Source organism: Carassius auratus, chromosome 30 (assembly GCF_003368295.1).
Source record: "Carassius auratus strain Wakin chromosome 30, ASM336829v1, whole genome shotgun sequence".
In the NCBI taxonomy this organism is placed as follows: Eukaryota; Metazoa; Chordata; class Actinopteri; order Cypriniformes; family Cyprinidae; genus Carassius; species Carassius auratus.
In genome coordinates this window covers 18,920,648-18,935,092 of record NC_039272.1, presented here as the reverse complement: position 1 = coordinate 18,935,092, position 14,445 = coordinate 18,920,648, and the positions used below count along the sequence as shown (strand labels likewise).

General features: G+C 40.5%; 1 protein-coding gene across 2 annotated transcripts; it reads right to left on the bottom strand.

Annotated features, from left to right (window-relative positions):
* Positions 1-1,144: 1,144 nt before the first annotated feature.
* On the bottom strand, positions 1,145-13,147 carry LOC113049527 (ectoderm-neural cortex protein 1). Of its 2 annotated transcripts, XR_003276618.1 has the most exons (5): positions 12,798-13,147; positions 11,379-11,678; positions 9,433-10,956; positions 6,350-6,775; positions 1,145-4,712 (listed from the first exon to the last, which is right to left on the bottom strand). XR_003276618.1 is itself a non-coding variant. In XM_026211942.1 (4 exons), exons 2-3 carry the CDS (start codon positions 11,670-11,672, stop codon positions 9,475-9,477), a joined length of 1,776 nt encoding a protein of 591 aa, XP_026067727.1. In that variant the 5' UTR covers positions 11,673-11,678; positions 12,798-13,147; the 3' UTR covers positions 1,145-4,712; positions 9,433-9,474. The 2 variants fall into 2 exon arrangements, 1 of the variants encoding a protein (XP_026067727.1); XM_026211942.1 differs by lacking the exon at positions 6,350-6,775.
* Between the last annotated feature and the right edge of the window lie 1,298 nt (positions 13,148-14,445).

Here is a 14,445-nt window from a genome sequence, read left to right as displayed (position 1 = left end):
TCCCAAGGAGGCTCTTACCATGGCAGAAAACACAGCGTATGTGCCAGCTCTCTGGAACTGACAGACATGTTGCCTGGCAACAGGAACTGGAGGGACATGATATCATATGACTGTGTTTATTGCATGTATATGTAGAGTGTTACTTATAATAAGTTTTGATTGGAGGAAATAGCCATGCCATTACACAATCTATATAATATCTCCAATATTAACATTAATATTTATGATTTGATGAAGTCGGATTGTTATTATTATGGAGATATATTATAATCACTTGGGTTACATGAGCCTGTGAGAAGTGTGAATTTTACGGCTTTCTCAGGGTGTGATTAAGCACATCCTTATCATCTCGCCGTAGCATGCCTGAGTATGTGTCAAGAGCCTGTAAAACGGGTCTTTCTTTAACGTACTGAAAGTGAGTCGTTTTATCACAGGAATGTAAACACTCCTGTCCTCAGGATGAGAAGGTTTGTAACACTGTGTGTCACCGTGTGTGTTTACTCATGGTATTCCTGGTAGTTTTTGAGGGCAGGGTGCAGAATTTTTGGAATGGTTAAAAATAGACCATACATGGTTATTTGATATCCATTAAGGAATTACAGGAACAAGGTGAGAGGACGATGATTAAGAACGTAGGAGGAACTTCCATGAAAAATGAAAAGAGGGCAAGAATAGAAGGCCTATGGCGGAGGTCTTTTTACATTTTTAGGTTTCACATCAGCTGCCAGAGTTTGCAGATAATGGTTAGGGTTGCCACGGCAACAGTGAAATAAAACGGAAAGTATCTTATGGGTCACGTATAGCTTTTACTTTCTGTCTTGGACACACACACACACACAGAGAGAGAGACAGACACGACAAGATGATCTCAGCCTTTTCTGTACATTTATAGGGGCCCTTAATAAACACACACCCATTTAATACATTGTACAGACAAGTGCTGCCTGCCATATAAAGCTGCGCAGATATGAGAGAAATGAGCTCCAAATAAGCCATGCTGTAATTAAAAGCTTCATTCCTTTACATAAAAGAGCAAAAAACTTAGTTCAGGATCATAAAAGCATGTATTGAAGTCATTTATGACAAGTCAGGAAAACTTGAATAATGCAAGAAGCTTTTATACGGTATCTCTCAAGAGGAAAAACTCTTGTCTTTATTTAGCCATGAATTTCACATTGTGAAAAAATCACTTGTACAAAATAATGTTAACCGCAGTGGTTGAGATAAAATAACAATACAATTCTCTAATACGACAAATACAGAAATTAAAAGAAAAATGACGCCCACAGAAACAACAGTACAGGCCAACATTGACAGTGCTTTAGCAATGCGTCTGTTCGTGAAGGCATACAGCTTTTAAGAGTTCTAAATGCACACAGGCATATGAGTCACCTCTGAATCATTCTTTCACTTCAGCAGGAGGAGAGCGGGAAGAAGGGAGGGCAAAGGAGCAAGAGGGAGGGAGGAGGGAAAAACAAAACACTTGACTATTACTAGTTCAAATGGAGAGGGGGCAATGATTGTTGACCATTGCTGTGGCAACTGTGTTGTGCAAGGGGGGACAGAACAGGGTTTTTGATTGGCTGGAGGTCAGAGTGTGCAGTGTTCTGTGAAAAGGTATTCTGGAATGGGGAAGGAGGGGGTAAAATATGGAGGGGGTGTAAGACCCTAAAGGCTAACCGAAACATTGTAAGCAAGAATTTCCTGGAGGGGATGAGAGGGTTTGTGGGAGGAATGCTTGCTACCGGTTTTCCTCTCTTAGGGCTTTCCTTCAACTTTGCCGTTGCTGTGCAATTGAACAGCATGGAATACTATATTCTATTTTTTAAAGCTATATAATTTGTTTGTAGCATGTAGAGCAGTGTTGTCACGACAGCTATAGTGTAGCAAACGGCTAGCGGTGTTATACAACCTACCCGAACACTGTTGTCGCTCTGCAGTGAATATTAAAACAGACAGATCATCTTTACAAGAAGCACATTTGGCATCGACATGAAAGCACTATGGTCTTTGCCCTTATGTAGACATCACTGATAGTTATTCCAAGACCTTTGGGATTTAGCTTTATCATAACAAACACCATTTTGTTCATCATCATTAAATTTGCCCAATGAAATCATCACTTTTTACGTCACAGGCTGTAGCAACCAACATCCACTCTTAAAAAGGTTTTGTATTGAGGTCCTTTACTCTTTAGATTATTAAAATGTTCTTCATACTAACACTGCGTCTACATAGTTCGCCGTCTACAATTAACAAAAAAAAAAAAAAAAAAAAAGAAGTTCCGAATCCATTTGTACTGATGTCAGAAATAGCACAGGCATTTGGAGTGTGTCAGAAATATAAAGGTGCATACGTTTATAGTCTGTCATGTCACAATAACTGAAGACAGCATTGCGGTTTATAATGGGCTCTCTCTGCTTTTGTTGTAACACATCATTCATATCTAGAGTAAATAAGATTCTTGGAAGAATGTATCCATTGAAAAGTTCTTTGAAGAACCCAAAATGGTTTGTCTATGGCATCACTGGGAAAAATCCTTTTTGGAATCTTTGTTTTTAAGAGTGCATCCAGCAAGGTGACTGAGACAGATTCCTAATCCAATCATAATGTTAACAGCACCGCGGAACTATAAGGGACAGTCAAAGTTACAACATGCTGGTGACAGTTCACAATCCTCAGATAGCTCTACAGGACCCTTACAACCCAAAGATACCCGGTGTCAGGCTGAGTTTCAGTACGGACAGAGTGGTGAATGCAGAGCAGAGTTACAGAGGGTTAATACTGGCCCCAGTTTGGCATGGGGTCACAGGTCGAAAGCACTTGCTAAATTACACTAATGTTCTAGTAAGCGAAACGTAATGCATTTTAGATGGAGGATTAAGGTCAATCTATATTGTAGAAGATATCAAACAGTTGAGAACCATCACCACTAGATGAATTGACCTGTGGTTTAAGCACATCAGCACATCTCAATTACTTAAAGAACTGGATTCATTTGGGTAAAATTTTAAGGCATGGTTCACCCAAAAATGACAATTTTGAGAGTGAGTACAAGATGACAATCATCATTTTTGGGGGAACTGGTCCTCCGTTTTGAAGAAAACCATCCCCCAAACTCTCAAAACAACCTCCCAACTCCCCCATGACCTGCTCACCCTGGGTAATCTGAACCTCTGACGTCATTCGGCCCATTCTTATTCCTGTCAATGACCTTTGACCTCCAAGCCTCCCTGTTTTTGATCAGATGAACAAGAGGCTCAAGAGTCCGCTGACCACTACAAATTCCACCTGCTCAGTCAAAATGACCTTCTGTAAATGTGCAAAAGAGCAGCAGGAACACAGAGCGTTTTGGGCCATGCGCGGTACAATAACCGGTCAACTTCTACACATCCAAATATATATGCAAGCAGAAAAATTAACAATAAATAAAAAAATATTGTTAATACACAATGGATCAAACAAAACAGACAGCTTAAAAAAAAAAATCATAAATTAAGACTATTAATGTGTGAAGCCAGACAACCAGTTGTTTGCACTTTTTTTTCTGTGTCTTTTTTTTACATTTACAGTTTCGTTGTTGCCATAGAGACTGCATTCCCTCGCAGGGTGACGAAATGACTCTCACCTCTTTTCTCTCTCCTTCTGTCGTTCACGTTTACGTGACTGTATGTGCTTAGAATAGTACAGGGAAAAAACAGCAAAACAGAAGAGTCTTGCACAGTTTAAATCTTGTGCGGGAGAAATGTCCTGATCTGCAGTCGGTCAGTCATCAGAAGCTGGAGGGACAGTGTTTGTTGGGGCTTTCTCAGAGGGCATGCTCACGCTGTTTATTTCTGAGGGAGCGGGGGTATGATTGGGTGTTGAGTGGGGTCAGACGGACATGCTGGCACATGCCTCTCCCGCACTCACTTAGTCACAAACGCACAACTGGCACGTGTACGTCGGGACACACTGTGCCCGTGTCCATTTTCACACCAAGCTGCTAAGGTCTGTTCAACAGGAACAGTTCAGCATCAGCCTGTCCTCCTCGTACAGACGTGTGAAGGACAAATACTTAAAAAACGCTTGCTCACATTTCCTTCTGTTCTTCTTGTGATGTTTATCAGTCCTTTAAGAGTCCACATCAGCTTTTCTTCAGAGCAAGGTCTATTTTTTAACATCAACATGGGAGAAAAGGTAGATACATATCAGGACATGAGGTACTTTTCCTGGAGGATCTTAACATCTCCAATCATGCGTTGAAACTCTTGTTGTTCTCCCAATCAAAAGCTTCCACTCATCCTTCATGCATTATACAAATTAAGACAGGCATACGGGTCTATTTTAGCTTGCATGGCATCAGCATTGTACAAAAACGGTCCGATTACACAAACGTGGGGGACGAATATGATGATTATGCTGGTTACGATGAAAGCAGACTGGACTTCAGGGTGCGTTGCAGTTCTTTTGGTTTTCATGGTGAAGCCTAAGTTCTGATTCTCCACAAAATGAACGATGAGACATCACAAATGTACTTAAAACTTCCAAGGAGGAAGTAAAAAAAAAAAAAAAAAAAAAAAAAAAAAAAGCTTTGCGAATGGACTTTGTACACAATATTTAGGTTAGCTCTTATGGGAGGAAATCTCTTCATAAAATTGCACAGGAAGCTTATAGCGTTTCTTCACAGTTGGAATCCAGTAGACAATATCGACAAATGGACACACAGAATTCTGCGGAAAGAGAAAACAAAAACAGATTAGGAATGTTATTTTCGAAAGCTAGACTAGAACTTCAAATTTTCGCCACACATTCACACACGCATTTCAGGAAAGAATAACATCTCACAAATATAATTTCAGATAATCGGTTCCTTATCTTTTCTTTTTTCCACTCAAGAGAAAAAAAAAAAAAAAAAAAAAAAAGAGAGAACCGGTCAGATCCTCACACCTGTTCAACAGCAAACACAAGGCGTTACAACACACACACACACACACACACACACACACACACAGGCCTGAACGCTTTAAAATACTGCATACAGTCAGATAATTAATGGTATTAATGAAGGCACATTTAGGTACCTAGAGCACAACTGAATATGGTGCATCAAAGGTTTCCTCTTTTCTCCACTGTTGCATTTGATGCAACAATATGTTTTTTCTCTTTGGTTTTGTCTGTACTTTCGTTTTACAGCCTTAAGCTTCCACAAAAGACCATATCCATTCTGAAGTCACGTATTCTCTCTCAGTGCCTCAAGCTTGAAATAAAGGAGACAGATGAAGTGGAGGTGATCATTTGAAAGCTGAAGTCCCCTAGAGCGACTAAATTAAGTCGTTAGTAGACATTTTCTCTCTCTTTTCCTTCCCAACCCCTACTTTCTTCTAAGTTCTGCATTCAGTTCATATAAATGACAGTAAAGGGCAGTAGAGCCCTGCAGTTACAGTAGAATCGCTTGCCAATTAAAACCCACTCAAACAGAAGCCCAGCGGGACCGAGAGCGGGCAAAGCCAAATCCATCCCTCCATCGATCCCAGGGCCGGTTGAGTGTAGATTCTGCAGAGCTGCTTTTGAAAACAAAATGTTCGGCGAACTGTGACACTTCATCTAAGCAGCATGGAGTTGACGGTGAATGAACACAGCTTAGGCTTAATGACCTCCCTCCACTCCCACACCCGCCAAACACAAGCCTGGCATAAACACGCACACTCGTATGTGCAGCACACACACGCACAAGCGCAGCAACAAACAAACTTAGTTTTTACCATGGTGGCTATCTTCCATTGATTTCTTTTTAATTTCATACCGAGCTAAGGACAAATATAATAATAACAACATTTCAACTATTACCCAAAATTTGGAACCACGTTGTACGTAAAAACATTTAATTTGTGAATCTCAAAATAGTCAACTATTTGACATTTCAATCCATCACTAATGTTTTTAAAAAGATGCTCTCATTTTTGAGGATTATGACATTAAAGTTTGACAAAAAGAATCCCACAGCACAGATCCTCTATTCAAACGGCAAAAGACGGAGGCTATTTGTTGTTGGCCATCTTTTATGAAAAAGAAAATAACTGCACATACAGATATGTTGTTTGTCATTCTGTCTGTTCTGGTATAAAATATATACTTCAGCAAAGAACATCAATGAACCTTTGCAGAGTTCAACAGCACATTTGTACAAAAAAACAGTTTCACAGAGAGAGGGAAAACATAAGAGATAAAGAGAACAGTGTGTCTGTGTACGCAGGAAAGGGAGGATTCTCTGTAACCAGATGCATTCCCATGGGAGAAACATAGCAGGAGTTTGAGTGTGAGAAAACACAGTTGGAGAGAAAGAGCAAGACTGAAAATCTTTGTTTACCCTCCCTTATCCAGTCCTCCCCCTCTCCCCTCATCTCGGTCTTCTCTCTCCTCCCACTCCTCTGGCCAGCAGTGAGGCTCCTCATTGTGATAGGGAGGAAGCTTGCTTAGAACACTTCATGGTCTTTTAAATGCACAGGAATGGCTCAGTGAACAAAGGCAGGACCACCACTTTGAAATGAACTGCCCTGTCAAGGTGGGCGGCGTCTCACTCGCACATGGTCACAGAGACTTTAAAAGCGAAGCTAAATGACCAGTTCCAAAGGGTCAGGAATGGAATGAGTGCAAAGGAGTGCCTCAGTTTTTGATTTTCAGTGAGGAGGAAGTTAAGTTGGTGCTCGTTCTATTTAGTCTACTGTCCTGGAGTTTGAGTCTCTCTATCAGAAATTATGGGTTATTCTGTTCTTGCTGCAGTCAGACTGATGACCTGCCATGAAGGGAGAGGAGAAATTAATGTATAAAATATTAATTTCATTCTCCGAATATTAATTTCATTCTCTCAAAGAATAAATTGCTGAATATAAATGCCCCCCGCCCCATTTATTTCAACGGCCATTCTCATTAAAAAATTAAATAAAAATTTTTGCCCAAATGTTCTTATTTTCCATTCTTATTGCATCCAGATAGATTTTTGCATCTAAACTCACATCTCAATAAAGGATCTCAGCACACTGCAAAACATGGTGATCAGCAATGCAGAAACCATTTATGGAAAACAGCTATGACTCATATGAATTACATCATCTCATTTACTTATGCATGTTTTACTCTAAAGTTAAGCAATATGCGAGTCAAGCCAAAAGATTTCCTACTAGAAACCAAGTGACAGTGATTTATGATCTCTGAACTTACTTGGTTTTGTTTTAATAGACATCTTTATTTCATCAATGATTAACCAATCACAGGAGATACATCTTACAGTTAGATCATAAAAGATTTAGTCAGACTTCAAACGTATTAGTCAATTTTTATTATCTACATAATGGGATTGTAGCACTGCTTTATCCAGCATGTACATGCAGGTGTGGTCATATTTGCAAAATTTCAAGAGAAATTTATACTATATGCCACTCCTTTAAATAGAAAACAGTGGTGATGCACAATGTCTACTTCAATATTGATTATGCATTGTAGCATATGTTTACTGTACTTAGACAAAGTCTGTAGCTAAACGATGCAAAATTCTGCAACGGACAGAACTTTGCCCAGACTTCAAGCTAGCATGCTCCATGTTGTCAACACGCTGCTCATCCAAATTAAACAACTCACCTTTTCTTTCTGTCTTTTCTCTGAGCCCTACCTCCTCCCTTATTTGCCCTACCTCTCTTTCCTGCTTCTTCCACCCTTAGACAAATTTCCCCCTCAGGAACAATAAAAGTCTTCTATTCTGCTTCAATTACCCACGGTGCAACGCCCCTCACTGCATACTCATAACTCATTCAGCCCTACCGCAAGCTGCCTCCTCACAACAGAGGCACACAAACTCTGGATCTAAATTTTACATGTGAAGATTTGCATATGCCCACACACACACACTGAAATTCAGGTGTAACCCAACATCTTTCTCTGGTAGGTGTATGGAGCTTCAATCTCCAGCTCAAAGACCAAGGCTGAATTCTTCAAGCAAGGATTTACATTTTTTTCCTCCCTCACAGTCTGGAGACAGATCAGATACAGCAGAGTCTCCATATCAGCCAGACCAGACAGAGCGCTCACACACACACACACACACACACACACACTGCATTGCTGGTTATATCCCTGCTGAGAAGTAGATACCAGAAAGCATGATGCCCTTTTCTGATGCAGTCCTGCGGTGACCGAAGCCTGTTTTCCTGGAGACTGAGCAAAGCTAAATAGCCACTATTTTATGGACTCTCAGGAGACGTGACATCTGTAGCAACCTATTATAAAACATCCATTTATGCACCAGCTTTGAAAGTCATTGATTAAAGTGAAACGCTGAGATTAGTACACCTATACACAACAGACAAATCTCCTTACAGAAACCAAGAAAAACAGCAAAAAAAAAAAAAAAAAAAAACTAGTAGTGAAGGAACGAGAGAGGACACAAAAAAAAGCACTGGGTAACTGTTAGACTGAAAAAAAAAAGCTATCGGATTTTACACATGAGCTATGTTGAACTGGTTGATATTCATAGCATGTTGCCTTGCCATTTCTTTCCTCTCTGCTTCCTGAGACAATCTAATTGTTCTGCCAATACTCAATTTGCCATTGATTTGAAAAAGGGTCTTTGTCAATGTATGCATGAGGCAGATCATGAGGGATAAATAATCTCTATATCCAAATGCAGTATGCATATGAACACACAAAGAGCCGTGTAAAATGTGTCAATGTGTCCAGTACACTTTCAAAGAGGGAACGGTGTATGGCAACTACAACACTGGAATTTTTATATTAAAAAAAAACAAAAAAAAAACAAAAACAAACACAGGTTCACAAAATTAACTAACAAACGTTGTGAAATACCCTTCGCGTTCCAAAGAAAAAATATCTTAAAATCTGTTGCAGTTCTTACAACCACTTGTGGACATTATGTAAACAACAATGTGATTTTCTGGATGAATGTCCACCATGAAATGAAAACTGATTCTAGCAATACATAAAAGGGCCAAATATACAGACAGGAATCTAGAAACTCTAGCCAATGATAAGCCAATAATTTTATGTCAAACCTGATAAGTGTTAACTGATAAATACAAATGAATATTTCTATATCATTTTATCTAAATCGATTTGAAATCAATATGAGAGCAAATTTATCTGAAGGGCCATTTCATTTTAAATGAATTTAAACAGCACAACTTTATGACGTACAGTATGAAAATGGGATACCCTACTAGATTTTGACATTTGATTGATTACATTTTACAGTGTTTTTAAATTACTACTTTTAAAATATTCACTTTAAGATAAATACTGCCGATTAAATATTCTAGTATCATTAGATTACTGATATGGTATTACTATTCATTTAATTTTTTTTTTTTTTTGGGTCTAATTACAGAAAAAGTAACATGCTTGCTAAGCCTAGTAATTCTTTTTTTAGACTGCAAAACCTACCTCGTAGGAACAACAGGGTCACACGGGGAGAGCAGGCGTGCTTCAGGCTGGGAGGTGTTTCCAGGTGCTGACGAAGGCGGTGGGGATTAAGGAATATGGTACGGTAGTGATGCTGTTCCATGCATCCAGCGTGGGGTCGTAACAGTCTAGGGTTTTGCAGCGCTGTGTACCAAAGTAGCCACCCACCACATAAAGTTTGTTTCCAGAGGCCACCGCTTGGCAGCTCATTCGTTTTGCCGTAACATCTCCAACTTTGGTCCACTGATAAGTCTCACTGCTGAATTTGTAAGCAGAGCAAGCAGAGAACTCCGTGTCGCCTCCCATTACAAAGATCTGGTTGCCGAGAACAGCAGCTGCAGTGTAGCGCCACGGCTGTGGACAGGATGCCGGGACCGCCCAGCGATTTTCGGAGGGATCGTAGCACTGAACTTTAGGCAGCTTGTCATGGGCCACACTTGTCCCACCGAAGGCGAATAACTTCAGCTTAACGCTGACGACAGCAGCATTACTAACTCCTTCTCGCAGTGGTGCCACCATGCTCCACTTATTAGCAACTGGGTCAAACTGCTCTACCTGCTTCAAGGACACAGATGGTGATGCAGGCAGACAGCCAGTGGCAGCTGTGTGACCTCCAACGACGTACAGGCAGTGGCGTAACTCAGCGGAACCGTGACCGTAACGTGCGATCAGCATCGGAGCCGCTTTGGACCATTCTTCTTGTAATGTGTCATACACCCAGACGTCCTTAGACACACCGTTCTCTGAGCCCCGGCCCCCAGTCACATACACTTTGCAGCCAATGGCACAGGCGCTGAACTCTTTGCGTGGACTGGGGATGTCTGCCTTTGGAATGATCTCTTTGGCCTTCTGGTCCACCAGGTAGAGCTTGTCGCACATAAACGTGGGGCCACCCAACAAGAAAAGGGCATGGCTGGTCTTGCGGGGCCGGGCGCAAGGACTATTGACGACGCCGTCGTTTTGCAAGATGCGCAGTTTGCAGCGGATGGCCTCGTCCACCAGCTCTTTGCTTTTAGCCTGTGCAATGATGAGCTCCTCCGTAGAGACGTTCTCCATGAGGAAGATGGCAGGCAGGAGAGCCAGACGCACAGTACGGAGCAGCTCCGGAAGGTGACAGTGCCTCCTCTCAAGGTCATAGTTTACCCAGTTAAGCGCCGATTCGTAGACCAGACGCTCATCCTCGGTTTCGAGCTCTTCGTGTGCCAGCAGTTGGACCAGCATGTCCTTGGGCAGCTGGAGAAACTCTTCAGTCTTGCAGATAGCAGGGAAGTTACTGAGGCACATGCTCCAGGACAGCTGGAACAGCTGGGTGCACTGGTGAGCATCTGAGAGAAGCAGCATGCCCAGGCAGTTGGATGGGTGAAGGTTCTTCTCCAGGAACTCGGCACAAGCATCACGGATGTCCTGAAACTCCAGCATGTCACCGGCCTCAAGGAGAGACTCCGCGTTCTCCTCGTTTATTATCACCCTTGACGAATAGGCATAGTCCAGAAGGAGCTCCAATACCTAGACAATGCAGAGTAAGTGCAAAGTTAAATACATTTACAAAACTTTTATGCAGTCAAACTGTTATACGTGTTACTTTCCAAAAGGCCTGATTTTCAACTTGATTATAAACTCCAGAGCTACTCCAAGGTCTCAGAACTCTTCAATTAACAATGTGTTGTACAATTAAAACAAGACAAAATGTATTTGTCGTCATGTACTCACCCTCATGTCATTTCAAACAATTATTAAACACATGGTATTTTTAAGTTTTTGTTTTGTCCTACAAAGGGAGGAAATAAAGATTTTTCACAGAAAAAAAATATATCATGGGTTTGGAACCATATGAGATGTGGTAAATAAGAGAATACATTTTTTTTTGTGCTGAACTATCCCTTTCACACTGTTTGACTACTCTACAAATTCAAGCACTTCCACAGTACCTCTGGATGAATGGAGTCCCTGAAGTCCACTTCACTGTCCTGACTCTCTCTCAGCCCTCCGCTGAACATGGCTTCAAAGTAGCGGCTGCATGCGGCCAGCACAGCCCTGTGGCACGGGAAAGAGCGGCTTCCCGCGTGAAGCAGAACATCGGTGAAGAGTCTCTGCTGCCGAAGAGCATTCAGGTGCATTAGCACGCTGTCGGCATACGAGGACTTGTGGAACAGGTAGATGTTCATAGAGCCCGTGCTGGCACGAGACTTGCGGTTCTCGTGGACACAGACCGACATTTTCATTGAATCCTGAAAAAAAAGGAGAAAAGTTGTTTTGTTTACCAAAGATGCAAGAATAAACACTGATCACAAATAACTTTTTCTACAGGGAATGTGCGCTAAACTTTTTAGACTTTTAAAATCACACTCAGGATGAAAGACAATATTTTATTAGCACCTCTGTACCCTATTGACAACTGGCATGTTGCTGTGGCTTGGATAGCCTCTGTTGTCCATTCTAGGAGCTGACTGACATTGTTTTGAACAATGATATGATCAGTATCAACACAATACACAAAGAGCATGCCAAACCTCAACATGAAGGCAGAGAAGATGATGTAATTCTGCAAACACAACATAAAAACCCACTGGAAGCCTCTCTGATGTCTAGCCGACTGGAATGCGAACAAATGCAAGGGAGTCTAATCATTGCCAGGTGTTTAAAGGCAGAACGGATAGGGAGGGGGAAACTGATTGCAAAAAAAAAAAAAAAAAAAAAAAAAAAAAACTTTCAGAAGTAAACACCCCCGCCTGAAAATTCACAGTGGAAAAACGAACAAAGAGTGGAGAACCAGGTACAGAGTCAACACCAAGTGTGTCAATGTCACCGACTGCCATCTGGTCGCCTATATAGTGCACATTCAAATCCAATCAGTCTGAATTTCCATGTAACCGATCCACGCCCTCCGGTCCCTGCTGGCTGTCAACATCCCTCCGAGGAGAATTTAATCGTGTTTCCACTAATGTTGTGCAGAGGCTAAATGTAGTTGCGAACATAGCTAAATGCATTAAGGACACACAAGCAATGATGATGCATCACACCTGATATAATCCAATAATCCATTTATATTGGCCACAGCTGTGAAGTACAAGAGCCAGAAACCCTGTGCTGACATTGGCTATTAATTATTTTGCAACACAGCACTGAAGAATAGCAATGTGATGCGAAAGACATGTTTGATAGAACATAAAAAAATCAAGTAAGAGGTTACAATAAAGAGTGTAATTACAAATAAGGCTCTATTAAAAAAATGACAACTAGAATAATTTATATACATTTCAAAAAGTTTCACATGCTTTAAAAGAGAAATGTCCTATGAAATATGTACTAGAAACAACCTAAGGCAATTAAATACGTTATATTATTACCTGTTCAGGAGGAATGAGGACTTCAGTTCCGTGTGCTTTGGCCCTCAAACATGCCACAAAGCGGCGCGTGCAGAGTCACAATACTGGCGGCGTTTAACGCTCTGGCAACGGCGTCCGATGTCGCGTGGATAAACCACAAAATAAACAAATGAAGGATATTTGAATCCACTTGCTTTTAACGTAAGAAACCAGCCTAGAAATACAGTTTGGTCTGTTGTTGCTGAATTACATAGACAACTGCAGTTCCTCTATCTTTATGACTACTGTTCACAACTACATTCGTTCGTATCGTCACACAGCAGCTCCGCCACCGCGTGTGTGTGTGTCTGTGCAAGTCTCAATAGTGAACATCTGACGGGTGTGAACAGCTTTAAGAGGACGAAGAAAGAGAGGCGGAGCGCTACTGCTCTTTAGGAGAATGTGGGAGGAGACAGAGCCACGAACTGGCGTGGAAAGAGATAAGGAGATTGTGGCGGGGATATTAATCGAAAAATAAAGGAATTTTACTATGCTGCATATCACCAAGTGTTTGTGTGTATCAAAGTATTCAAAGTCTCTGTATACATTACTGTATATTTCGCAAATAACTGACCTTTTAGAAGTGCTGATTAAGAATCATCCTACCTGGCAACTCCAGTGGCAATACTGTTTTTTCAAGTGAAAGTCATTTCAATCATATAGTCTATAAATTGTGCATCCAGTCTTAATTTTATTCCTCATTAGTCTTGAGATGCACTACCATGCACACACTGGTTAGGTTCAGAGCTAGTTTTGAATTTAAATTCACGGAACAATGTCGCCCCCTGCTGAACAAAAGATGCACTTGCGTTGTCTGATTCATCCCTGTAAATGCCCTTGACATACTGTATGGAGGTGATTTGAATTTCTACCTTTTTAATGAAAAATATTTGTTATAATTATAAATATTATAAACAGATCAAACGGCGCTTACATAGGAAACCAGGAACTCTAACTATAACCATTCATTTCAGGGTTTGTAAAACCTTTAGTGAGAGAAATTCAAGCAGTTTATTGTTACTTTCAAGCATTTCACACAAATGTTTTCCAGAACTTTAAAGCTCCAAAATGATCCAGTTTGAAGGTTATTTCTAATGGGATGACCAATATACACAGTGGTGAACAAACACTTTCAATTCACCATTATAACCTTGTAGATGGCAGCAGAGAAGCACTTATTGGCTTATTAGTCATTCATTTATAGTTTTTCCTTTATATGTGGAAATGATAAAATAACAATTATAAAATCACTTGTATAAAATATGAAATCATCAGGAAATAAGATTTGTCAGAGTTTTGCTCCTTTTTTGTGTTTGTATGAAGTAAGAAAAGTTACAAAGTTCTTTGTGCTCTTGTGCAAAGTACTCATATTCGCTGAAGTTGTTGGTCAGTTCCAAGAGACTATAGAAGAATAATGGTACATTTACTAAGAGTACATTACATACATTTTCTACATAAAAATTAGATTTTCCACATTACTGTTGTGAATTAAATATATTTTGTAAGCTTCCCAACTCAAGCTTTACTGTCAAATGTATATAAACATGAAATAAACAAGAAATTAACATGTAATATTTTCAGTAACTGCACACATTAATGCAAAACTATATCAATTATCGTCTCAAATTAA

Coding starts and splice junctions, on each gene's coding strand:
- LOC113049527 (XM_026211942.1), bottom strand. CDS start 11,672: ATGAAAATGTCGGTCTGTGTCCACGAGAACCGCAAGTCTCGTGCCAGC. Junction 10,957..11,378: donor GGGACTCCATTCATCCAGAG/GTACTGTGGAAG, acceptor TGCATTGTCTAG/GTATTGGAGCTCCTTCTGGA.